This window comes from Mustela nigripes, chromosome 1 (assembly GCF_022355385.1).
Source record: "Mustela nigripes isolate SB6536 chromosome 1, MUSNIG.SB6536, whole genome shotgun sequence".
Lineage (NCBI taxonomy): Eukaryota > Metazoa > Chordata > Mammalia > Carnivora > Mustelidae > Mustela > Mustela nigripes.
The window spans coordinates 11,077,955-11,105,153 of NC_081557.1; the positions used below are offsets into that span (position 1 = coordinate 11,077,955).

General features: G+C 51.3%; 1 protein-coding gene across 8 annotated transcripts in view; it reads right to left on the reverse strand.

Moving 5' to 3' along the window:
- STX3 (syntaxin 3) overlaps positions 1-24,517 on the reverse strand; it is a 42,952-nt gene extending 18,435 nt beyond the window's left edge. For all 8 annotated transcript variants that reach the window (XM_059404829.1, XM_059404836.1, XM_059404810.1 and 5 more), the window contains exons 1-2: positions 24,400-24,517; positions 9,206-9,289 (exon numbers count right to left, since the gene is read on the reverse strand). In XM_059404829.1, the coding sequence (XP_059260812.1) occupies positions 9,206-9,289; positions 24,400-24,429 (114 nt within the window). In that variant the 5' untranslated portion in view covers positions 24,430-24,517. The remainder of the gene's footprint in view (positions 1-9,205; positions 9,290-24,399) is intronic.
- Positions 24,518-27,199: the final 2,682 nt, after the last annotated feature.

Genomic DNA, 27,199 nt, shown 5'->3' on the forward strand with positions numbered 1-27,199 from the left:
AGTGGAACCGTGGAGTTTGCCTCTCTACAAACACAGTGGTTGTGAAGAACCACAGTTTGAGAGCCGACTCTCTTGCTTCAGGATGCAGGATGAACTGTCAATGTAACCGTGTGATCAGAGTATAAATCAAAGTACAAGTTGCTACCCACGCATTTGCGAAGCACGTTAGCAGCTGGCAGAACCAACCACAGTGATGCATGAGGTCCACGTGAGGAACCTAAAGGTTGAGGACATCACAGGTCACATAGTATGATGACACTCAAATAGGGATGTTTGGATGTTAGAGCACTCCAGACTCTAACCTGATTTTTGCATGTTTTTTGCATTATTTCTAAAACTTGCATTATTTTGCATTAGCATTTTTTGCATTTTTTTGCATTATTTCTAAGACTTTTGCATTATTTCTAAGATGCTTTTTTGCATTATTTCTAAGACTTGATCTTTTGGCTTCTCTATACTCTTTAACTTGTAGCAGAATCCCAGACCACCCATCGCTAACAAGGGTCTGTGTTACCACCTGTGAATGTTGGCAGGCTCTAGAGGTGTGACCACCTCAGAATCAGGCCCTCGGGTCAACCCAGAAATTGCCACTTTGCCCCTCCCTTCCCTTATCTCTCACAACTCATAAAAGGTCATTGCATCACACCACGTTCCATTTCTATCATGGGACTGTCTTGCCAAAGTAATTCCATTACATCACATAGGACTGAGGGAAAAGGCTGTCTGGAATAAAATGCACAAACCACTTCAAAAAGGGTTTCACACATCTAACACACCATAAGGCCTCAGATTTTGCATGTTCAACAGATTGGATGTCTTAGACTATATATTCTGGAATATTATTTCATAAAGCAAAGAATATCCTGATCTGAACTTTGGTCAATGGTAGAAAGATGAGATAGGAAGCTGTTAGCTGCAGGGCCTCACGTCCACTGTCACTCCAGATGTTCGGAGACCAGCAGGCAGATGGCCTATCGGACCCCGTGGATGGGAGAGCCGAGCCCTGGGTGCTGCACCCTCAGCTTGCCTGTGGAACGTCCCACCCCAGGGAGCACGGGCTCCCACTCCCAGCAACTCCACCCTCCACCCAGTGTGGGCTGGCTGCCCTCTTTCCTCTGTCCCCATCAACCCTACCACTTGGAGGCATCTCGGGGATTCTGATTTAATAATACAGGAACTGTCAATTCACCAAACAATCACAGAGCCCATCTAGACCTTCAGGAGGGGCAACTGGCTGATCACAAAGCTTCCCTTTTTTGAACTCGGTGTCTCTGTTTTTTCTTGGAAGTGCTGGTTTTCCTCCAAGGTGACTTTCTGGGTATTTCATGGTGGCAGCTACATGCAACTTATTTTCTTTTGTGCATTTGCCAGATAACTGAAGCCTCACTGGCGGGTGGTGGAGCAAACCTGGTATGAAACCTACCAGGCTGAATCCCAAAGCCCCAGGGCTGTTTGTGTTTGTTGGGGGCTGTTCCCGTGTCCTGACATCACCTTATACAAGAACATATTTAAGAACTGAACTGATTTAACGAACTTGCATGTCAGAGACAAGCGGACACTTCTGTGAGCTCACCCTCATTAGCCCCTTTTTGTAGCCTGAGAATACTGCAGCTCACAGGACGGCGCTCACTGCGGGCCATGCTGCAGAAAGAGGTGAAACCGGGTGTCTGTTAGACCCCAAACCCTGTCTCCTGAACCAGGTACAGAGGTGCAAGAACTGCCAATGGGAGGCTCCTCTCTCTTCTCTCCCTCGTCCCGGTGTATTCAGCCAGTGTCACATTAACGCTCATGTTCCACTCCCTGTCTTGTGAGACGGGCTCAGTTGCTGTTTACTGGGTTCATGTGGCTTATTGCTTCCTTCTCCTACAGAGAGCTTTAAGCACCAAGAGTCCTCAAGAATCATTGCTGATGGAGGGAACCCATCTGAAAGTTGTAACTTTTTTAACCATCATGCTAAATTTGCAGCCAGTACTTCCTCAGTGCCTACTGATTATATGTTACTTTTCAAAATGTATTTTTTGGGGCACCTGGTGGCTTCGTTCAGCATCCGACTCTTGATTTCAGCTCACGTCATGATCATAGGGTCATGAAACTGAGCCCCACATCGGCCTCTGCACTCAGTGGGGAGTCTGCTTAAAGATACTCTCCCTCTGCCCCTCTTCTCTTTCTGTCTCTCAAATAAATCTTTAAAGTGATTTTTTAAGAATGTATTTTTCAATGACTTGTCTGTAATGTGGCCATTCAGACAGTACAGTTCAGAAAATGTTAAGAATCAAACAGGCCAGGCTCAAGTTTCGGCTCCATGTCCCAGCAGTTTTATAACCTTGAACAATCCACTCACCCCCCTTTCACACACACACACACACACACAGCCCTGGTTCTTTTCTCTGTGAAACGAGGATTTTCCTGTTTCCCACTGTTTCCCACTCCGTAGAGTTTCTGCGGGGATAAGATGAGATAACACATGTCAAAGGCTTAACGAGAAGTACATGCTCATGAAGTGAATTGAAATGATGAGAAATCCAGGAACAGCCAGAAATTACCGCCTGTGTACGACGCACCAGGCGCTATGCCTGCCTTCACAAGCGCGCCTCATCTACACCTCCCAGCAATCCCTAGCGTTAACAAAATGCCCTGTGATGCTGTCCGCAGCCACCCCAGGAAATCAAGTAGGGCAGCAAGTCAGTCGCTCTCCACGTTGGGTGTTGCCTCAGGGAACCAATTATGACTACCAGATTATACTAATCACCACCCTCTAACTAGAAGGAGGGAGTTATTTTCAAGGCATGGATGGCCTCCTTCTTCTAGACCTAAGGAGACAGTGGAATCTAATTAGATAATGGGAAGCAGAGAAAGTCCCTTCTTTGGAGAAGCGGCATGCTGCCGTGGGGGAGGGTGGAAGGCTTTGTCCACTGTACTTACGAGTATCTGCCTCCCCTAAGTTCCCACATACTCTGTACCCCCAGTTAGACATACATTAATTCCTGCATATTTATTATGTGCCACCTCGTTACGGTGACAAAGTAATGGGATTGTAAGGGTCACGGTTCATACACCTTCTAGTCCTCAGAACTAGGAGAATCCAAAACAGTTCCTGTTTCATAAGTTCTCAGTCAAGTCCTCTTTGATTTGTTTGCTTCTTGGCTTTGGAAAACAAACAGACTAGAAGGAACAAAGAGGTCTCAGCCCAAGCAACAGAAGTCAAGTCTGTCCGGGGTTTTATCAAGACTAGTGATAAACCAGTGAACTCCCCTTTCACGAACCAAAAGAAATTAGCAGTCTCAGAGTCATTCTGACCGATGAAACTTGTATTCTTAGATAACAATCTCAAATCAATTAAGTACGTTCTGGTTTTGCATCACTCAAAATGTGGTCAGGAAAGCAAAAATCTCTCTAGTTATTTTAGCCAAAATAACAGAATGCAGGGATTCTTTCCCCCAGGATGGAAGGGCCAAGAGGCCGAACAGAGGACGGTGAGGCACGCTGGAAATCACCAACAGCAGGGTCACCAGAGCCCAAGGCCAGGGGCCCTCTGATGGGAGCCAGAGCATGCTGGAGCTGCCCAGCAGAACGGGCACCATGGAGGCAGGCTCTCCCCAGCAACAACGGAGGCCACAGAGGAGGCATGTCTGGGGAGGAAAACCATGGCCTCTTCCCTCCTCCTTGAGTCTTCTGTCAGTGCCTCCCCTAGGGCAGACGCACCAAAGCCAGCGGGCAAGGGAACCTGGGAAATGAGTGACCTTCGGTACGGAGCAGAGCCCAGGAAGGGCAAACAGACACGCGACGGGCAAGGGCTTCACACTGCCCAGCTCACTGATTCACCCAAATATTCCACCTGTAGAAGAAACTAAAGAGTCCTTAACCTGCCAGATTTGACTCGATCCCGAGGTTTCCATGTTACTTTCACTCTGAGGTTCTTAGTTTTAATGAAAGTTAAGCCTCTGCAGAAATGCCTCTGCCTCCAGTTCCTCTAAGTAGGCATCGCTGCGCCCTGCCAGGCCCCCAGCCCCTGGCACACACGCCCTGCACTCTCACCTGTCCCAGCCCTGACGCAGTGACCTCCTCCTGCCTGCACTACCTCACAGCCATCACTGGCCAAGCACGGGGCGTGACGCAGTGTAAGTCTGTTGACTGAGTACATAAGTGAATGCAAGTAATTCGGGAGACAAGCAAGCTTCATAGACCATTGGAACTGCCAAACAGTCTCACAGACTTTTTTTAAAAACACTTCCTCTGGGGCGCCTGGGTGGCTCAGTCGGTTAAGCGGCTGCCTTCGGCTCAGGTCATGATCCCAAGGTCCAGGGACTGAGTCCCACATCAGGCTCCCTGCTTGGCCGGGAGTCTACTTCTCCCTCTGCCTGCTGATTTGCCTACTTGTGCTACTTGTATCTCTGTCAAATAAATAAATAAAATCTTTAATAAAAAAAAAAAACCACCAAAAACTTTATAATAGCATTTTCTGAAACGTCACTATTCACCCCTGCTAATAGAAGTTATGCATCAGAAAGCATTCTGTGAAAAAAAAAATGCTCAGATAAGCAAATTAAACAGTTTTCTTTATTACGAGACATCTCAGAGCCTTTAGTAAATTCATGTACATTTTAATTCCCCACAGGAGGAAAAGAGTACGAAGCATTTTCAAATATATTTGCTCACCAGCTCTGACGAGCACTCTGATGCACCAAATAGCCATCCCCTGCCCCTGCCCTTCCTTGTGAACAGAACTCGAGTCTGCCTGGGCGGCAATGTCGTCAGCCCCACACGACGATGAGTCAGGATCAGTTCCACGTCAATCCCTGGTGCCCCTCCCAGCTCAGTGGCCATGACATGTGATCCACTGCTGGTCAGTGGGCCCCAAGGGGAAGTCAACTTAGAGGATCTGGGTGGTTTTCTCACCTCATAAAAGGATCCGGGACTGCTCTGGCTTCCCTGTTTCTGACTTCTTGCGATGCTGGTACACGGTGGTGTTGTATCATATGGAGCTGTGGCTCTGGAAGTTTTTAAAATGTGGCACTGGTTCTTTAATGGCCCTCCCACTAAGAGGGGGTATCTATGCACCACTCTTGTGAACCTGGCAGGCCTGTGACTGCTCTGACATCCGAGCACAGAAGTGATGTACCATAGGACCTCCAGAGCCGGAACCCTGCGTTGGAGCCCTGAGCCTCCATGTGACAGAGAGGAGACCCTGAGGATGCTGAGTCGGCCGGGCTAAGAAACCCAAGTCGCAGAGACGGGTCAGACAGAGGCGCTCTGATGGAGGGTCTCTATGGAGATTTCCCTTGAGTCAGCAGACATCTGAATAAAGAAGTCACTCTAAGTTCCAGCACCCAGCTGTTCTAGTCTTCCCAACTAAGTCCCCGGAAATCATGTAGCAAAAGCCACCCACCTCCACTGTGCCCTGTGCCTGAATTCCTAATCCACAGACTCTGTTGGCACGATAAAATGGTTGTTTTGACACCCTAAATACTGGGGTGATTTGTCATATGGCAACAGGGAATCAGAACAGACTCTATTTCCCAGTCCCAAGGGAAAAGCCAAGAAGATCACAGACATACTGACCCAGACGCCCACCACCTTCAACCCACCGCACCAACCTCAACGCGGACGTCTTCACGTGGGAACTGATTATGCACCTTTATTGCTTAAGCCACAATAACTCAAAAGCACCCCAGACGGAATGCCGTGGTATGACCCCTAGACGGTCCAGACCCGGGTTAGAGTCCTCATCCCCCTTCCCACAGGCTGCTGCACCAGCCAGCCGCCTAGTCCTTCCACTGCTGGCCTTTCCCCCACCTCCACGAACTGCCACCAGAACGATTTTCCTGAAACACAGTCTGTGCCCAGCATTTTCTTGCTGAACACCTTCAAAGGCTCCCCTGTCACTCTGACGCAGTTCATAGCCGCAGAAGCAGAAGACGCATCCTCATCTGGACAGACTTCCCAAAGACCTGGAAGTCTAAACCATTCCAGGCCCCCTGAACGGGGCACGTGGACAGGCGGGAAGCTCCGCAGGTGAGTCTGAGGGGGCTTCCCTCACCTTCCGCTCTCCCCTGCTGTGCTCCCCCGGGGCCTGATGTCTCTATCTCGGTGAATCACCAGATAAAGGGACACCAGAGGGCAAAGGACCCTGTCACACAGAATGTTGTTAGTCCCAGCCCTTAACACGCCGTGTGAGATGTAAGCCTGTGTGTATTCTCGTGAATGGACGAACGGATACAGAGTAAGCCCCTGATGCTTCTGCCTTCGCAGGCAGGTCCGTTTCCTCTGCAAATGTGTTCTCTCTGCCAACTGAGCAAACAGAGCAAAGAAAATACAGACAGGCACAAATCAGACACTAATCGGAGGTTTATCATTTACCGGCCCCTGGCGTAATCATCACAGGCCTGGGGACCCAAGGGCCAATTCTTTTCTGTAACAGCTGAGAAGCTGGAGAACCCATTTGAGTTTTACGGTGCAGTGCACATTCTGAAAACGTCCTGGTCCCATGACTTCACCTGCACCTTGCACCCGCCCCTCTGACCGGGTTGTGATTCACACACTCAGTCCTCGACAAACAGCAGCGGGGACCTGCTTGCTGGAACAAGTCCAGAAAGCAAGGCATCTCACAAGAGTGCTTCCCAAGCCATCTATTTGGCTCTACTCCCGCAGGATGCACTCAGTGTGTCCCCAGCCACATGCAGGGGCCCCTCCTCATGTCCAAACCCCCGTCACCTGGCACGTACTTTATCCCACTTTCAAGGCTATTTCCAGTCCACATTCCCAAACACATCAGGAACAGCGAGCACAGCTCAGACAGATGAAGACATACTGTATGTCAGCCACCATGCGCGGTACATCTACATATATTCTCCATTTACATTTATAATATCTAGCAGGGGGGGTGGCTGGGTGGCTCAGTGGGTTGGGCCTCTGCCTTCGGCTCGGGTCATGATCCCGGGGGCCTGGGATCGAGTCCCGCGTTGGGCTCTCTGCTCAGCGGGGAGCCTGCTTCTCCTCATCTCTCTCTCTGTCTGTCTCTCTGCCTATTTGTGATCTCTCTCTCTGTCAAATAAATAAATAAAATCTTTAAAAATAATAATAATAATATCTAGCAGGTAACACCACTAGTCCTGCTTTAGAGGAAGCTGGGGTTCAGGGTAGTGAAACAACTTTTCCAAAGTCATGCTGCTGGTCAGGGAGGTGCTGAGATCTGGACCAGGACCCGTGGACACAAGCGGTCCAAGGCCACCCTTAACCCTCCCCCCGTCCCCGCCCCACTGCGGCGTGATCCTCACGGGGGCCCGTCAGATGGAAAGCAGGGGAGTGACATTTACCTAAGCCCAAACAAAGCATTTTCTGGGGGTCAACTCTTTTACTCCCCAACAAATCTGCAAGGTGACTGTGTTGCTCCCCATTTCACAGACCAGCTCATCGAGACTGGGGGAAGTCAAGAAACATGTCCAAGATCACACAGCTAGTAGCAGATAAAGAACTTAACTCCAAAGATGACTCTCTTTCCACCCCACTGTGTAGTCCCCTCCCCCACCCTAATTATGACAGGGTTTGGATTTGTTTTTTGTTTTTTCCTTTTCCTCAATGACAGAAAAGCATCTGGTAAGAAGAAAGCAAAAAAGAAAAGCAGCCCTTGAGGTCTTGTTAAGATTCCAAACGTGACTTTGATGCAGCCAGCACTTGTCTGTTCAGAGAACCCTTGCCGGATGTCTGAAACCCACGTTACCCCCATAACTACCTTGAAAGTACGTACTGACATTCCCAATTTCCAGAGCAGGAATTAGAGGCCAAGGGCGTTAAGTGACTGGACCAAAATCAACTGCTAAGAAACGCTTGAGGAACTGGGACCACGTTGTGGAGGCCCACCATCTTCCCACCTCACATGGGACCCTGCCTTCCGGGGACCCTCACGCTGGCTTACAAGGGGCAAAGCACTGTTTCTGGCAAAGCTGCCTTATCTAAGGGAAGATGTTCTCTAACGTCTCTGCTCCTCCAAGGCAAGATCAGAACAAGCTACCGTGCCTACAGGGGTCCTCCCCACCCCTGAAAAGATCTGTTCCTGCCACGATCCACACCTGGGACAGCACTGGACTCAAAAAACTCAAGTGCTCTTGGGTCTCACAGGGACTCCTGGGTCTCACAGGGACTCCTCGACCAGAAGGACAGACCCACCCAGGGAGAGCGTGGGGAACTGCGGGCGTTCACAGACAACTTCCCCATGAGGCCAGCACACGCTGCACTTCGCTCCTACCTGCTAACGACTCCCACAGACGACCTGCCGTGAACCGCCATGCTATTTAGACAAGAGCTCGAGGGCGACTTCCCACATCCCCGACCTAGAGACAGGAGGCACCCCCATTCTTCCTGCGGAAAGAATGTAGCGCTCCTTGTCTTCTTTCCAAAAATATAAAAAATTTTATAAAATTAACAAACAAAAAACCCACAGTATGATGGCAGAAACTTCCATCATGGAACTTTTCATGCTTTTGTTTTGAAGGAATATCCATCAGACCCGAACAGGTCTGATACTACACTGAATGCCTTACAAACATTATTCCAGGATATCATCGTAATAACCCCACGGAGGATTATAGTATCGATCCAGATACGGAAACCATGTGTGGGAAGGAACCACCACAGGTCAGCAGCAGGGCTGAGATGTGAACCCATGACTCTACTCCACCACTCACCATCGAACAACGGCATTCCCCACGAGGACCTTCAAGATCAAAGATTATGTGGATCTACAGATGGGGATCTCTGCCCCTGTTGAACTTCCAAAAACATAAACTGCTTGTTTCTTAAGTGCTACAGTTATCACTAGACTTAAGTTAAAGAGCTTGAGTTTTTGGAAACAACAAATAGGATCTATCTGAATCATGGACCAAAAAATGTAATATTTTTTTCTTCTACACTCTTGACGTGACCCCCATGGCTGATCCTGTATTGAAATCACAAAATTTAGGCAAGAAAGGGTATCATGAAAATGGTGTCATGTAGCATAAGACCCTAAAAACATCTCTTTAGGTATAATTTAACCCTCCGTTGACTTTCTCAGTAAGATTAAAGATCCAGCCCCTCCCAAGTATGTATGGAAGAGAATCTCTGGGCAACTGCTTGACCTGGCCGCCCCCACCCCAGAAAAAGACCAACCATCCTTTGCTACCCTTGAAAGAGCCGAGTTTCCTCATGGACATTCAAGACAGTCTCCTACCTCTGCAAAGAACTCATCCATGAAAGCCGTGTTGTCAATGGCAATCTCGACCTCATCCGCATCATCATCCTGTGTGAGCTGCTTCTGTGGGAGACAGAAAGGAGCAGAGTGAGGCTCAGGACCCGAGACGGGGCTAAGGGCACCAACTGGCGCTACGCCCATACTAAGCATTATACATATAGGATCTCCCTTAAAACTCAGAACAGCTCTATGAGGCATCAAACTCCAACCTCACACTGTGTGCACTTCAACCCCGGCTGCACCGCTTACTGACTTTTGGCAGTGGGGTGGGGGAGAAAGGGAGGGATGGGTAAGCTACCGACCTCACTGTGCCTCGGCTTCCTTATCTGTAAAATGTGGACAATGCACTAAAGAAGGGGGAGTGGTTAAGAAATGAGACAATGAAGCTAAAACACGTTTTCATTGTGCCTGGCATACTGTAAGTACTCAATAAATGCTAGGTTTTAATGTTGTTGTTACTGTTGTTGTTGGAGGTAGTAGGGTACGTAGTAGTAGGGGTAGTATTATAACTCAATCCAGTTGGAGAACCTAAAACAGAGAGGTTGCACAACTTGGCCACAGTCACACAGCTAAAATGTGGAGACAGATTCTAGCCTGTCTCTTGGATTTGGACCCCATGTTCCCAGCGCCTTCCCCACAGTGTTCAAATGCGTGTCTGCCCTACCAGAGATCTCTATTGGAACAGTTTCTAGCCTCAGTTCCTCCACAGCACTCGCTTCTGATCCTCACAGTGGGAGCAAAGATTTTCCTGTTTTCATAAACCACCTATTGCAAAAAACCCGGCACTGTGTGTTGTTCCCTGTCAGAACGCATGTTTATAAGGAAACGGAAGCTCTCCCCTCAGCCCCCGGCAACCCCTGGGGACCCCAGGTTTCTTGATCTCATTCCACTTCCTCTGCAAAATCATAAAACGGCTACCTAAAGGAACTGATTCCACTCCCACTCAGCATCCAGGGCCTCAGCTGTTTCTACGTTCTCCCCAGCGCCACACAACACACTGGCCACTTCTAAGCACAGAGGGAAAACGGGTCCTTGGCAGTAGAAGTGGAGAGCGGCAATCCCCCTACACCTGCTTCTCCACGACCTCCAGGGGGCTTTCTAAACCAAGATGTGTCACCCAGACACTCTGAACCCACCAGGGGCCTCTCTTCTCTACCTGCTACCAACCTCCTCCCCAACACACACACACACACACACACACACACACACACACACACACATACACACACCACCACCACCACCACCACCACCACCACCACCACCACCACCCACGCCCCCCAACCCCACCCTCAACAGATGATGGAATTACTAGGAATTCCCACTGAAATCTGAGACTCTCCAGACACCTGCAGAGTCCGTTCTGACCAGCTGGCTCCCCCATCGTGGCATTCTCTGGCTTGTCTGGAACCATCAGCAACCCAAACTTGACAGCCATATTCCAAGAAACTGAATTCGAGGGCAGCGCTACAGCCCCTGAAATCGACTTCCTAAAAAGTCATTCTTTCTGTTCATCTCCTCCAGGACTGAAAGTCCCATTGCCTAAAAGAGCACACGGGACCCATTAAGGCTGGCCCCACCCACACGCCACCCTCTAGGGTGAACTCTCTAGACCAGGCACTGGCAACTCCTGGCTGTTCCAGGACACACCATTCTTTCATTTGCTCAAATGTCACACAAGGACCAGCTGGAAAAACTGTACCTAGCCTTTAAAAGTCAATCTCAAGACCAGCTTCTCTGTGTGCCTTCCCGGTCCCTGCTAAGGTCACAGCGCACCCAGCACAGCCTACTGTTAATTATTCCTTCGCTTATCAATCTTCATCTCCTCCCCACCCTGGCTGTAAACCCCGAGGGCCAGGGTTGCCTCACCTACTGTAACAGACACTCTGAGTGTCCCTGCCTGCCCAGAACACCTTCCTAGGTGCAGAGGACCTTCCCAGAATTGTGTGGGAAAGGTAAAGGGGACCGACCTGGACCCCGGCTCCCTGAGGGATCTGAACGGCACAGTGAACAGAGCTGAGTCGGCCAGCAGCAGTGCCCAACAGAGACACCTGCTGGTTTTGCAGTCACCCTTGCCTCTACCCTTCTGAAGCGGCATCTCAGCTTCCGGCATGTTCCACAGAGGTTCCTAGCACTCCTCCAATGAGCTGAACAGTACTCTTCTAATATTTCAAAAACTCCGTTTTGGAGGAACTGGCTCTTGTCATTCATTCAGGTGTATACTGAGCACTGACCAGGGGCCAGATATGTAAAAAAATGGAATCAGTTTCAGCCCATTGATAGACTAGCCTCTGCAGAGATGCAGCCTGCACTCAGCAGTTTCTATTTGTTTGTTTGTCTGTTTGTTTATTAACATATAATGCATTATTTGTTCCGGGGTTAGCCAGCAGTTTCTAAAGTAGAGACAGAGCACTTCCTTTATCAACTATCATCAGTACGTGGGCCTCTTGGCAGCCTCCAGAGAGAGCTCCGTGTCCCGTGAAGGATCTCTGTGACCCTCACTGGAATACAAGGTCCCAGTCTTCCTCAGGGAAGGTGAGTTAACAAGTGTTTGTTGAGTTTCCTCTCTACAGACGTCATGGAAGTGGGATGAGGCTACCACCCTGGCATGGACAGAGGGAGGTTTCTGGAAGCTGAGAACAACTGTGTCCTGGAGCATGGAAGGCAGGCACCTAGCAGTCCATTGTAACATACATCTTTGAGGTCCCTGGAATTTGCACAAAGCTTCCCCCCATCCGAGACATCGCTTCTTGGCTTGGAGAAGGCCTGGGGGGTGGGGGGGGGGGGGGCACAGACTGCTCCATCTCCAGTGAGAGAAATGTGTGAGCCAGGAAAAGAGAAGTCTTTGGAAACTCACAACCTGGGTCTAAAACATGTTGTTAACCACTTGCTCGCCGTGAGACCCCAATCAAGTCTCCTACTGCTCTGGGGTTCTTACCTATAAGTGGTAATAACACTACACACCTTACGACATTGATGGGCATTAGAAAACAGCACATCTGGAAGGTCTCCAGCACAACACTGGGTACACACCAGTTTCCCTATCATCTTGCTGTAAAGACATGTTGTCTAAAAGAGTGAGGTCTCCTCCTTCAAGGAAGTTCTCACACTAACAGCTAGGACAGTAAGGTCAGCTCCAGGGCGTCCAGGCGAGGTGGGATCCAAGGCTCACATCAGCACATACTGGTCGCCAAGCCTTACACGACTGGTTTAGCATCTCTGAGCCTCAGTTTCCTTACTACAAAATAGGGATAATAGTATCCACCAATGCTTCTGTGAGGATTCAATAATATTTTAAAGTTCCTTAGGCAACAGACAGCACGTAGTTACAACTCAAAAATGCCGCCATACAGAAGATCTAGCCAGCTTCTCTACAGCTGCAACCTGAATTTAAGTATCTTTAAATGGGGAAGGGAGGGGGAGAGACATGACTCTTAGAGCTGAAGGCAACTGTACAGATTCTATCATCAATTCTCTCACTTAGAGATGAGCAAATCAAGGCCCACAGCCAAAGGCTGAGTTATGGACACAGCCAGGAAAAGAGCTCGAGTTTCTGGATTCCCATCTTCCCCTGCACAGTCTTTCCCACCAGGCTGGGCCACTTCCAAAAATGTAACACAGCAACACCAACGACAACAGCACAGCTTGAGTCCGGTCAGAGAATCCAAGCAAGAGCCTGTCATCACGGGTTATCCGGAGTCGTGGGACATGGGGACTCCCACCAGGCTTTTACACTGGGAGATCTAACTGGTCCCAGGGAGACCCTTTGTCCCTTCTGACACAGCCAAGGCTCTCTGGACTGAGGCCTCAGGGACCCCAAGCATGCAGCACCCTTTCTCTTCGGCCCACAAGACTGAGCACAGCCAAGAAAAGAACTTCACCATCTTTATCAAAGAATCAAGGCGTGTGGTAACAGGAACACTGCAGGAACTGCAACGTGGGGCCGCAGCAGAAACTCTGAGAACCTTGAGCTCGGCCACTTCCTTCCCCCTCCCATAGGCACAGCCTCCTGCTGCCCGCCCCACCCCACCCCCACCCCAGGAGATGGGAGATCTGCCAGGGGGCAGCGCTGGATCTGCCGCCCACCCCTGCCTCCCAAATGTGCCCCACAGTCCTGTGAAGGAGCCGTGACCACAACCTCCTCCGCAGAGTGGGGAGAGTTCAGGGCCCTAGAGCACAAAGTGCAGGGGCCAAAGCCCTAATTCCTCTCACTCCACACTAACCGCCTTCTCTGTTAACCTCAGTCCATTGGACTCGGGTCCCCCTTGTTCGCCCCCACAGACCCCTGGCCACGACCCCCTAGCTGCTTCACGTTCATCATGTCAGCGAGCCCCGTCCATGTTTTATAGTTGAGGACCTGCAAGCCATGGACGTGCTAAAGTTCCCCAGGGTCTCCCAGCCGCTGATCGGCAGCGTCTACGCTCACACCTGGGTTGTCTGTCTTACGCCCTTGTTATTCCAGTGCACCTTCCCAAAGCGGCCTATCGCCCAGAGCAACCAGCAGCCAGAGCGAGCAGCAGCCCAGCTGGGCGCTTGTCTCATTAAGCCTGGGTTTTCTCACCAAGTAAGGAGCTTAGCTCTCCAGCCCGGCTTTGTGGAACCCCAGGACATTCATTCGAGATGGGCCTCCCAAACCACCCAGGGAAGCCAGGGTACTCGGGGAGCCAAGCAGGCAGGCCCTTCCCTACTCTGAAATCTGCTCACCTTCCCTTTTATCTGCTTTATACCCCAGGGCTGAATATAACATTGCATTTGAAGAGTCCCGTTGTCAAAAAAGAAAGGAAGAAAAAAGGAAGCGGGCAGGCAAACCAGCAAGCTTAGCTAGCCAGGAAACCACAGGCTTCAACAAATAGATGCCTTCTGGAGCACAGAGATAGAGAAAGCAAGCCTCTCCCTCCTTTCCAGGTACAAACTTCCGGTTATAAAATAAGCCACGGGATGAAAGGTATGGCACGGGGATTACGGTGGATACTGTCATAAGGTTGTATGAGGACAGAGGGTAATCACACTTACTGTGGTGAGCTCTGCGTAACACAGAGAGTTATCAAAATCTCTGTGTTGTACGCCTGAAACTAAGATAACATCATATTTTGACAGTACGTTAATTAAAAATTAAAAAAAAAAAACAATATGGCTGCAATGTAAGTTTAAATCATCAGCCATCCCTCAAGGATCATACACATCAGAGCAGCAAGACGGTGGGGAAGGACAAAGAAAGAAACAGGGAGCATCCCAAATGAAGACGTCCCCGATTCCCGCCTTGCCACAGCTGCCAGGCCGCAGGAAGACAGGAGGGTCCCGGGACATGCCAGAAGGCCCGGGATGAGGGAAATACTCAGAGGGGAAGGCCACTAGCAGTCTGGACTAGGAAGGGACATCTGGTCCTTAACTTCCCCCAGTGGGGTATTAAAGGATTGTGGCTGGAGCCGGGGGCAGGGCTCTCCTGGCTCAAGCAGGTGAACACAAATTTGTACACTTCCTCCTCCACATGCGGGAACAGCTCTTTGCTTGGGAGCTACCCACTCCTCTTCATAAACCCGGATTCTGCCCCGGTTAAATTCAAAGGGACAATGGCGTGAGACTTTCCCTGTCCTTGCTGCCTCTCCGCCATCCGCTTCCCTCTGGAATGAGCCTCTGTGCTGTGGATTCCCAGAGACAAAAAGCACCAATGAGGACTCTAAGTGTGCACGCACACACACACACATGCCCAGGACACACTGCCCAACATCTGGTTTTTCCAGTCCCTCTTCTTCAATTAAAAGAGCCAGAAATTCTGAGTAAGCGTGTCAGCTCTCAAGAGGTACTCGGTGCTCGTGTTCCCCACTTACAGCGGCCGATGGCCCTTCTCCAACACCCATGTTCCCTCCCAGCCTGTTTTCTCCTCCAGTGAAAGCCTCCAGGGGGACACTTCCCCTTCTGACCGAAGCCTGCCAGAGGAATCAAGAGGAAATCCACCGTGAACAACACCCTAGCGAGCCTCGCGCTTTTACTTTCAAGATGTCTTCCAGATGAGTAACCTGAGGCCCACACTGGCCCTGTCTGGAAAACGAAGAACTGAGGAACCAGCCCGGGGCCAGGCTGGCCAATAAGGCCAGCGAGTCCGTGGACAACCGAGCAGGACCCGAAGTCCCTGACGGCCCCACGCCACAGGTTCTGCCTCAACAACACTACTTCTTGTTGTAGGTGTGTATTTCGTCACTGACACGAAGCCACCTCTCGAGCAGGCAGTTAAACACTGTGTCCACAGGGGTTCTGGCCAGTAAGGGGCAGCAGGAGGGCTTGACAGAGGGTCTGCGGGGACCAGCGCTCTGGTCCCTCCCCTCCGCACTCCACCTGCAGCTCCTTCCCACTCCAGCTTCTGACACAGCCTCGCTGACTTCAGGGGATGCTGTGAACTGGATTAATCTATACACATGAATGAAAAAGTTACCAGAACAGGGGTGCCTGGGTGGTTCAGTCAGTTAGGCAACAGGCTCCTGGTTTTGGCTCAGGTCATGATCTCAGAGTCATAAGATCAAGCCTGACATCGGGTTCCACACTTCGCAGAGTCTGCCTTGGGACTCTCTCTCCCTCTTCCTCTACTCTCTCTCTCCCCCCCAAAATAAATAAATTATTTATTTAAAATTTATCCACGTATGTAAATCCTATGAATCTTACACACCTATACAGAGACACACAGACACATCTGACATCCCAGGTTAAGAACCCAGCTCTGCAGCTCAGCTGCTGTATGATCTTAAACAAGTCACTGAACCTCTCTGGTGGGGCTCCCTCCTTTGCAACATGAAGAATCTGCTCACAGAACTGTTGTGAGGATTAAATGAGTCAGTACATGTAATGTTGAGAGCAGTGCTGTGTACATATTAAATGCCCAAGACCATGCCACCTAATCTGAACAGAGTTTCTACCAAAGGTGGTAGAAATAAATAATACCAATTCTCAGGTGAGGACAGAAGGTCCCTCAGCCGGAACTGAAACTTCCTTCATTTATTTGAATAAAGTCATTTTTCTGGAATATGCATTTAAAGAAATAAAGCTGTCTCTGAATTTGGCTTCTGCCAACTTCTAGCAAATTTTGATATACACTACTCTTTTTTTTTTTTTTTTTTAAAGATTTTATTTATTTATTTGACAGACAGAGATCACAGGTAGGCAGAGAGCCAGTCAGAGAGAGAGGAAAGGAAGCAGGCTCCCTGCTGAGCAGCGAGCCCGATGCGGGGCTTGATCCCAGGACCCTGGGATCATGACCTGAGCCGAAGGCAGAGGCTTTAACACACTGAGCCACCCAGGCGCCCCTGATATATACTACTCTTATTATCACTCTAAACATTCTGTCATTTCCTTTTTGGTTTCTTCTTAATCCAAGAGTTATTTAGAAAGATGTTTTAAATTTCTAAAGCAGGTAAGCCTCCCAGGGGGAGGGGGTGGGGCAGGGGGGAGGATTATTGTATTGTTAATTTTATTATGTCATCATCAGAGAACATGGCCTAAAAGATTTCATATTCTGTGCAATCCGACATATATTTTCTTCTTGTCTTCATACACGGTCAGTATTTTTCAGTCTTCTACATGTGTTTGAAAAGATCCTGCTTTCCATTTTTTGGATATAAAAATCATTGAAGTTTCATTCCCAGTACCATGTTAACTGCCAACTGTTTCTGCTTCTCGGGACCTGAGCTAGGTCTGGAGAAGGAACAGTGAAAAGGGATGGAAGTTCACCCAAAGAAAAGGAGGTGGGGGAAAACGTCCTCTGGGTAGATGTCTATACAGATGAGGAATCTGTGGTAGGGGGTTAATTCGTCCAGAATCATACGGCTAACATGGAACCAAGCCAGGATGGAACGCTGCTGGCCCAATCCACTGGGCTCATGGTGCATGAACTTAGAGAGATGATGGGATGTCACAGCCCACCCCACAGCCACACATCCTCTTTCCCACAGGATGAAGTCCCATCCATTCATTCACCCAACAGTATTTACTGAACAACCATCATTTGCCAGACAACAGTACAGACACTGGAGATGCACAGACCAAGCTTGGCACGCCCTGTCCTCCAGGACCTCACTAGCTCCACTGGGAGGCACACCGGTCGTTACAGCTCCACATGCTGAGCGAGGATAGCACTGAAGGAATCACACACCCAGGCGAAGATGGGGTGCCCAACCTTGCCTGAATCTAAGGGGATTCCTTCCTGGGGAGGAGAGTGTCTATTAGAGAATGTTACAAAGGTGACCCCGTGGGGAAATGCTAAAAGATGAGTAGGTTTACCCAAAGGATACCTGCAGGAAGGCCACCGGAGTGAGAAGTCCACCCCTCTTCCTGTGTCCTCTCATATCCCAGGAGCCATTCAAAGAAACTGAAAAATAGCTTCTGCTTCTCCCTGGACGGGTCAGGTCCCCTTCCAGCTCTTGCCCCCTACTCCAGCCTTTTCTGACTTCCTCTCCCTCCGCACCCCACCCTCTGACACCCCCACAGCACCCCATTCTCAAGGACACAGAATGGAGGAACTAAAACCATCTTCCTCTCGACTCATCCCCAGCCTCCTGCTCAACACTTCCTTTCCGCCCCATCCCATCACGATCTTTCTAGAACACTTCACCATTAGGTACCCGAGCTCCCATCTACTGAGCGCTCCCCACGGGCTGAGGACTCGTCTAAGACGTGCAGTTTACCTTTACCATTTAACCTCGACAGCGATCTTCTGGGGACCCTCCCCATGTTACAGCTGAGAAAATAAAAGCAGAAAGAAGCCAAGCAACCTGCCCAAGATGGCGCAGATGGTGAGCGCCTGAGCCAGGAGAGCCCTTGCTCCCACGGCCGCGAGCGACGCCTCCAACCGCCACTACACCCCCGCGCAGGCATGCAGCGCTGGCCTCCCGAAACACGCTTCCAAGGCATGAAAACAAACACCCAAGCCGTGGAAACACCAACCAGGCTGTGGAAAACAAGGAATGACAGAGAAACCGTCGCAGGCCAGGGAAGGTGAAGGAAGCAGGACACCCAACTGCCATCTGGAGTCCTGGACCGGAGCCCAGGTCAGAGACAGGGACATTCGTGGGAAAAGGAGTGGAATCCAAATCCAGTCTGGAGTTCAGTGGGTAGTAACAGGCCAATACCAGTTCCTGAGTTTTGGCAAGCGCACCATCATAATGGAAGGTGTTATCCAGGGAAGACACCAGATGCAGGTAGACAGGGTCTCCCTGCCCTGTCTCTGTAATTTTTCTGTAAATCCAAAATTAGTCCAAAGTTACAAGTTTATTTTTTTAAAAAAGCAAGCCCAATGCCCCACTGAGTTGCCCTGACCCAAGCAGCTAAGCACCCCAGAGAGCAGCTGTTCCCCTCACCTCCTTTAGGCTGAACCACATTCACAGTGCCCGCAGGGGAACGCTGCTGTGGAAATGGCCCATTGCCGGAAAAACGGCCGACCTGACCAGGGAGACTGAGGACACTGGTGACAGGAGGAAGCCACATAGACCTGAAGTCCAAGTGGCTGTAGGTATGGCCCCTCGGGGGCTCCAGAATCCCAAGTCAGCTCATGTGCAGACTGTCCCCATTCATTCACTGGATGCATGGTCTACAGCCTTCCCTGCTGGGGGCTCTATGGTCTGTGCTCCCCCAGACAGCACACACACCAGGCAGGCAGCTTCCAACACTCGGTCCCTGCTGTTACCCACCAGCAAGAATAAAGAGTTCGAGGAGTGGGAAGTGCTGCCCACTCAGGGTCTGGAGGCTGCCCTGCGGTGACCCTGGACCGGAGCATTCAGAGGTGTCTAAGGCTTTGCCAGGGGAAAAATGGGATGAGCTACATTTTCACCCGTGGCATCCACATCTTCTCTTTCACTGTCCTTCTGAACAGGGCCATGCTCCATGATGAACCAGGCTGAGGGTTTAGGAACAGCTAGGAGCCTCAGAACTCGACCATCCTGTCCTTGAGGGTGGAATCAGTGACCCCTGGCTTCTTAAGCAAAGTCACAGGCTTCCTGAGTAAATGCTGCATTTCACCAACCTATAGGTACTGGAGAGGAAAGCCGAAGCCATAATCATGAGTAAGGGCTGTGTAAGGGCCACGCCGTGGATTTGTCAATACACAACACACAAATGTTGGCTAGATGACCACCACGCAGAGTGCCAGGCACTGGAGCCCCACAGGAATCTCCTCTCTGCCACTGCATCAAGGGGCGTGCAGTGCAGTGTGGCTGGGAGACGATCAAATACGGACGCAGGAAAACCTAGAAAAGCCAGACATGTTCGATTCTTGATCCCAACATTTCCTAGCTGGGAACGTCAATCAAATCTGAGCCTCAATCTCCCTACCTGTGAAATGGGAACCATAGAAACCATCACCTTGCCTTGCACAGTTGACAGGGTTAGTTTAGAGACAACGTCCATAAGGCCCCTAACACAAGTCCTGTCAGAGAGTCAGTAGCTGCTCAAAAAAGGGTCATTTTTACAGCAGCTGATGATATGGTGACAGCAAGGAAGAGAATTAACAATTTTTAAGATTTTATTTTTAAGTCGTCTCTACACCCAGTGGGAGCTCAACTCACAACCCTGAGATTAAGGATAGTCTGCTGTAGAGTCCCAGCCAGCCAGGTGGCCCTAGAATCATCAATCTTAAAGACAAGAGGACCTAGGAGACAAAGAGTCCAATTCATGAAAAAACAAATGAAGGTGGTTTCAAGCCTGCTTCGTGGTGACAAAAACCCCACTGGCCTCACAGGAGAAAGGCATTTGCTACAAAGCAGTGCAGACCATGTGGGCACCTGGAACGGTAGGAGGAGATCCAGGCTGCAGTTAGGGAGGGGGAGTGTCAAGAATGTGTTTTGGAAGATAGGTAGGAATTTTGATAGTTGGAGAAGGGAGAGAGCATGACACAAACAAGCATTTCTCCCACAGCTTCTGCCAGGCCCCGGCCTCCCCCTCACTCCCAGAACAAAAATAAATCTAATCCCCTTCTCGGTCCAAGCGCTTTCTCTTCTGGCCTCTGGCTGATGAGTCCGTAATCCCTGCTCAATCCCCTGTCACTCAGCCCCGTGGGGCCTCCTGTCTGCTCCAGCTCAACTGCTCTCCCATGGGGTGAATCCTCCCAGGAGGAAACCACTGACCAGTGAGAAATCTTATCACTAAAGGACAGCAGCTCAGTGAAAAGGTTCTTAAGTTGAATCTCCATCAAGAGATTCTCAAGTCAGGATGTCAAGATTTGGTTATGAGCCAAAGCACCTGGCACACCAGAGGAGCCCAATATATATTTACTGAATGAAGTAAGCTTTAAAGGGGAAGTACAGCCCCATGCTTCTGACGGGGTTACCCTCAAACCCTTACCATGGGGGCCCCCCCATCCCAAGGAGACCCCAGAACGTCAGATGCAACAGGAGGCCAAGGAGCCTTTGGGGGATGCAGTAAGACACAAGACAGAACAGAAAGAAAAAAGAGTCCGTCTGGCCTTTCGAGCCCCACGTGGTTGATTTCATTAGTGTGTCCCTGTTGGCACTGGCTTTGGAGGGCCTGGTATATCCCAAGTTATTTCTAGTCCTTCACAGGCCAACTTCAGGGGGTCCAAAGTCCTTGACCTCGATTCCCAACATCATTGGCTTCCCACTATCATAACCTACCTTTGATTTGGGTTCTTCTTTCATATGTGACCATTTACTCTTTAAGACCCAGACTCTGTGTCCTAATTCTGTCTAACATGATGTCCAGGAGGAAGAGGTCCAAGAGGATGAGGCTGAGCCTTCCCAGCACATACAAGTCCCAAAGCACTGATCGTGGTGAAGAAGGGAAGCGCTCACGAGTGGGAGAGTGGCTCAGAAAATCCCAGAGCCTCCCCTCTCAGATTTTACGTGTCCTGGAGAGATGAGACTTGGTCTCAACAAAACCAGCTAACTATCCCTTCTGGCAAGCACTCTCTAGTGCCTTGTCCCCAGAGGCCAGTCAACAGGCTCTTCCCACTGTAGCGTTCCCAAGGACGGGATTGTCATCTTCTGCTTCTCCTGCATCTCCCTGTCTGTGAACTTCCTACGAACATGCAGAACAGGCGGTAATCGCCAGTAAAGCCAAATACCCATCACTGGTGCTTGGGCCATGGCAGGTGCTCGGTACATGTTTGCGGAATGAAAAGGGAGCACAGACAGGAACTGCATGGACTCCAAGGACCCCAAAGTCAGCTAAGTGAGAAATCAGCAAGAACGGTCTTGTGAGACGGGCTGGGGGTAGGCAGTGCCCATTCCTGGTGAGCCTGTCCTCCTCCCTGGGGAAGCAGGCTGCTGACTAAGCCTACCAGGGAGAACAGGGAAAGGGATGAGTCAGGTCTTGTGACCCTGGCCTCTGGAAGGAATGCCCCTCAGTGTGGACGGTGCTCCCAGCAGATCAGGTTGGGGAACTCACATGTCCTATGGCCGATGATTATCTCAGATTATCTCATTCAACTTCCACAACGGCACTATGGGGGGACCGTACAATGACCCGCTTTATGGGTGCAACCCTGAGACTTCAGTCCTGGAAACCTCAGAGCCTCACCTCACCTAGAACCGACTCACATACAACAAAGCATCCACACATCATTAGGGTGAATGAGGGCCTGAAATCTTTTCATTTGCCTTCACTGCTCAAATTCCTACAATGTTCAACCTCCCACAAGCTTCCTGCCTCACCCCACCCCCACCCCCCCACCTCCAGTTTGAGGGTTCCCAACCTCTCCGGCCAGCCCAGTCTGTCCTTGGGCAGCTCTCACTACTGACAAAGCTTTTGTGCAGAGAGTCCTTCCTTCTACGCATCAACTTCAATCTCCTTTTATCTACAAGGACGAAAGCTAATCTCCTGCACGTGACATCCCTCCCACTATCTGGAGGCAGTTATCAGCTCGCCTCCCCTAAAGGTTTAGAAAGATCCCACAGAGGAGATTGCACAGGACTCCTCCACGTGAAACGGGTTTCTTGCAGGGTAAAGAACGTCCTTCACCCCTTCACCGATGAAAGCAACCAGAGGAAGGGTTGCCCTGCTGCAGAGAAGGCACCTCTCACCCGCAGGGGGATAGGGGCGGGGTGCGGACTAGAAACAAAAATCCAAGCAAACTTGAACAGACCTCACAGAAGACGTGAACCAGGAGGGGCTTCTGAGGTGAACAAAAGTTTGTGTTTAACAAAAGAGGAACAGAGAAGCAGAAGGATAAAGGATAGGAAGGAACACAGCTCTTCAGTGGCTGGGCCACAATCAGAACCTTTGAACCTGCAGCCTGGTCCTCTCTGCTCCAAAACACTAGGGCGGCACCCTGACCTTCCCTGGAGGCGAAGCCCCATTTGACAGAGGGTGACAATGAGACTCGGGGAACCAACCCAAAGGGACTTGCTTGGCTTTCCTGGCAAGGAAACTCAGAACTCAAAGTTCTCTGCTACTTGTTGACAGTTGGCTTAAAAGGGGCTGTGGGCTATCTTCCTCTGGAAAGGGATTTTCTAACACAAGGAAGGGAGTTGCCTCCGCCCCCTGTTCAGTTCAGCGCTGTTTTAGGACTGGTGGGTGTGCTGGCCCATAGAGGAAGAGCTTCAAAACCATACTCTTTCCTCCCTGCCTCCCCAGCCAGCACACCTCAGGAAAAGAGTCCGGTGGAGAGCGTCAGGAGCCTGGGATCCTCTCCGGGTTGTGCCCTGCCCAGCTCTGGGATACCCCTCCTACCCAAGCTGGGTTCTACTTGCCTCTTGTATGAAAATAGGGGCAATAAAATCTGTCCCGTCAGTGACCAGGATGTTATGAGGCTCAGATGACGAGGCGAGCGGGAGGCAGGGAGTCTCCCTCCCACTCTCTGCAGCTGTGCCTTCTGCATCCTCCGTTCCCCATCACCCTGGCCCCCTCTGCAGCCCTAAGACCCAGAGCTGGCAGAGCAGGCGAGGGGGGCATGAAGGTCCCACCAGAGACAAGGGAGGAGAAAGAAATACCAACCCAATGCCCTCCTGGCAGTCCCTCACGCTTGTAGGAGGACTGGATTTTTCCAAAGAGCTTTTACAGCTACCAGCATAATATTTACCGTATATTAATCCTACCTGTGCTCTGTACCTTGAAAAGGGGTCTGTGTGCTCTCCCACTATCAGTCCTCACAACCACACACTTTACAGATGACAAAACTAGGCTCCGAGTAAGCAGTGCAGCCAGGAGGCAACCCCAGTTCTATATATTCCTGTGCTCCCCAAAGCTGAATGTGGTTTTGCCTCACTGGGGAGATTCCTGAGTAATCAGATTGATTTTGTAGGTCCAGGTGGGGCGGGGGTGGGGAGAGGCCTAGACTTCTCGCTACCTAACAAGCTCCCAGGTAGAGGGACTGTTCTGTATCTGCCAAAGGCTAGATTTAAAATTCCATCAAGACAGAGCCTGTGTCACCCAATCCCCAAGGCTTAGCACAGGGCCTACCCCATAGAATGTACTCAGTAATTATTTGTAGAATGAGTCAATGACTCAAATACCCATGCTTTAACAATTCTCTACATCAAGTCCCATTATGTCATTTGATATCATAACAAATCTCTAAGGCATGATCATCCTCACTCAAAAGATAAGGAAACAGAAGTTCAGAAGGGTAAGTAGGCTGAGTTTTTCAGCTTTAGTGCGGTGGGACCAAAGACAGTCTATCTTCGGATCCTTTGCCCAGCTGTCCGAAGGATGGGGGAGAAATTAATAATTATAGACCTCGGAATGGCGGGGAGCAAAGCCCTTCCTGGCACATGACCAGCTCCCAGCTCAGGAGGTCACCCAGGGGAGGGGCAGCCTGACTCGACGCCCCACTGAGGGAGACAAGGAGGGTAAGAGGAGGCCGATCCTGGGCAGAGTGCCAGGCAGTAGCAGGCAGGTGGAGGTGAACCCTGACTTCACAGAGAATCCCGCAGGGCTCAGGCAGCCCCGGCCCGCGGACCCCAGCTCCGGAGTGACAGTCCAGCTTGGAGGAAGGGGCGGGGCGGGGGAAGAGCGGCAGGCATCCACGGAAATCGCAGTCCAGGGATGAATCACCGCCACATGACCCCGAAGAGGAGGGGAGGGGGGTGAGGAAGGGGCGCGGATGCGGCTGGAGCTCCGGGAGCTCAAGCCTCGCACGGGGGCCCCCCTCTAGCCCCGATGTGGGAAGCAAAGGGAAGGCCCGGTCCCGCGCAGCTGCAGCCCCGGGGCCGCCAGTTCCCGGGGGCGGCGGGACTCACGGCCTTCAGCTGCTCCAGCCGGTCCTTCATCCTGGTGCCCAGGCGCCCCGAGGCAGGTGAGCGCGTCCCAGGTGAGCGCGTCCCAGGTGAGCGGCCGGAAGTGGCGGCCGGCCGGCCGGGGCGACGGAGCTGGAGGCGCAGGCGGAGGCGGGCGGCGGCCGCGGGCTAGGAGGAGCGTCCGAGGCCACGGGAGGCTCCGCCGCACCGCCCCCTGCGGCCCTGCCGGCGCCCAGCGCTCCAAATCCGGCTCCCGGGCCGGCGCCGGCGCGCAGCGCAGATCCGCCCGGCGGGCCCGCCCCTCACCTGGGCCGCGCCCCGCGCTCCTCCTTAAAGGGCCCGAGCCGGTCCCCGCCCCCACGGCTCCCGCTACCCGCGCGGCGGCCCCCTCAGGGGGCGGGGAAGTCCTGAGGGAGGGCCGGGCCCGCGCGACCGACGGACAGCCCACCCTTTCCGTCTGCCCGCCCGCCGTTCCCCGGCTGCTCCAGGCTGTGCCGGGCCCAGCCCCAGCCCCAGCCCCAGCCCCGCGCGGTCCGGCGAACCGAGAACTCGGGCGACGCGCTCGGCGCCTCGCAGGTGGGCGGGAGAGCCAGGCGCGCCGCCGGGAGGAAGGGCGCTCCGGGTGCCGGAGCTGGCCGTCCAGGGGCCTGCGGGCGGACGCTGTGGACGCGCGTTCCTGGAGGAAATAACTGGGCATGCGACGGGACGGGGCAGGTGGGGGCGAAGAATTTGGGTCTGACACAGCCGGCAGTCGGGGCTCCTCCGAGGAAGGGGCGCAGTCCAGCGCCGACGCCAGCACCTGCCGCTCAGAAGGTGTACAACTTTGGGGAAGTCGCCGTTTCGCCCGGGGACTCGGTTTCCGCGTCTGTAAGGCAGAGTGAATCCCCACTTGGGTGTGCCGTGAGGCCCGGGCGACGGGGGAGGAACGACTGGCTCGCGCCGCAGAGCGCGGGGTGCTGAGATGGGGACGCGCGCGCGTGTCTCGGTCTCTTTGGAAAGCTGAAGCCGCCTCCGCTCCTCCGCGGTGCGGGTCCGCAGGTGGGATGTGTCTTCGGGAAAAGTGGGCGGGTTCTTCGTGCGGACCCCTCCCTGCATGCCCCGCCCCACGCACCCTTCCCTCTTTCCCGTTCGTCTTCCTCCTGGGGAACCGGTGATCCGTCCAGCCGCGGGCCGCGCTCCGCCAGTGGGACTGGCGTTCCGGAGACTCGATGCTCAGGTCAGGACTGTGCGCTCTGTATTCAGGTTAAAAGGCTGTAAGTACTTTCGTCATTCTAACAGAACTTTGCCCTCTTCTGCGATCTCGGTGCATGCTGACTTCATCGCCTCCCATAAAGATACGGTCTGCAAGCGGTCGGTGGGTGAACTCTGGTTCTCAGCCCGGATCCTCCCTGTAGGGTCCGCTTCCTTCCACCCCCGGCCTTCCCTTAGAGGAGTTCCCGACCTTGATAAAGGCAGGCTTCTGCGCCCCCTGGTGGTCATACATGGAAAAGGTGAGTAAGTCAGAAACCGTATCCCACCTTCCCTTAAATTTTTGTTAGTGGGGATGGGATAGCGGGATCCCGCGCCTTAGAAAAAGAGAGTCTCCTGAGGGAAATATCCCAAGATATTTGAAGAGCTTTACATTAAAGTCTGGAACGGGCCATAGGAGTCTGGAATAAGGAGCAAGGATAGCCGTTCAGCTTCTGCCTGAACACATCCACAGATGGAATATTCAAGGCCTCCTTTTAAAAGATAATTGTTTTTAAAAAGATAAGATCAGGGGCACTTGGGTGGCTCATTCGGTGAGGCCTCTGCCTCCGGCTCAGATCATGATCCCAGGGTCCTGAGTCAGCTCCCTGCTGGGCAGGGAGTCTGTTTCTCCCTCTGCCTCTCCCCCACCCCAGTGCTCGCTCTATCTCTCTCTCAAATAAATAAATAAAATATTGAAAATAAAGATAAAATCATGACTCTCAGACAACTATAAAATGAACACACATCAAAGATTTTATTTGACGAATTAATGAGGGAACCATTAAGGTGTCAAAAAACTGTTAAGGGAAGGACCCAAGGAACACCCATACACAGGCAATCAGGAATGCTGAAATGAGTATGTTAAATGCAAAACTGGCTTCTCCATGGGAAAGATCTCATTTGCATCTCTATGGACAAGAGTTATTTGCATTCTGAACAGTTTTCTACAATTTACAGAATTGTAAAATAGTTACAAGACCACAGGAGGCACAAATCAGTAATAAATGCAAATAACCCAGAAAGGCCCAGCATGCCATCTGATACCTAATAACCTAATAATTCTTTTTTCCATTTTATTTCGCAGTTTTTCCAGACACCTCAAGGAAACATCTTTCCTGGTTGAAAAGTTCCAACTTTTGTTCGTGTATTGCTTTACAAAACAAATATCTCCCTCCCTGCTGCTATTTCTTGCTCCTTGCCTTTGTCCAAACCTTTAAGAAATGTAATCTGTGCTTTCCATGAAGGGAGAGCTGCTATGGCGTTGTAGAAGGATTGCTGACACAGAGCCAGGACGCCTGGGTTCTCGGCAGACTTTCTGCCACACAACAGCGGTCCCTTCACATCACACAACCTGCATTCTCCTTTGTGACATAGGGGCTGGTCAAAACTAGTGGTTCCCAACCTTTTCAAGATTAAGAATGTCCTATTGTCTTTGTTTTCATTCATGCATCTCTTATTTCAGAAGATTCCATAACCTTATCAAAATATATTTATGGGATAATCAGAAATTTGGATTCCTCGAACTCAGAGGCATAGACCAGATCGGTGGTTGCCAGAGGTGGGGCTGCAAAAT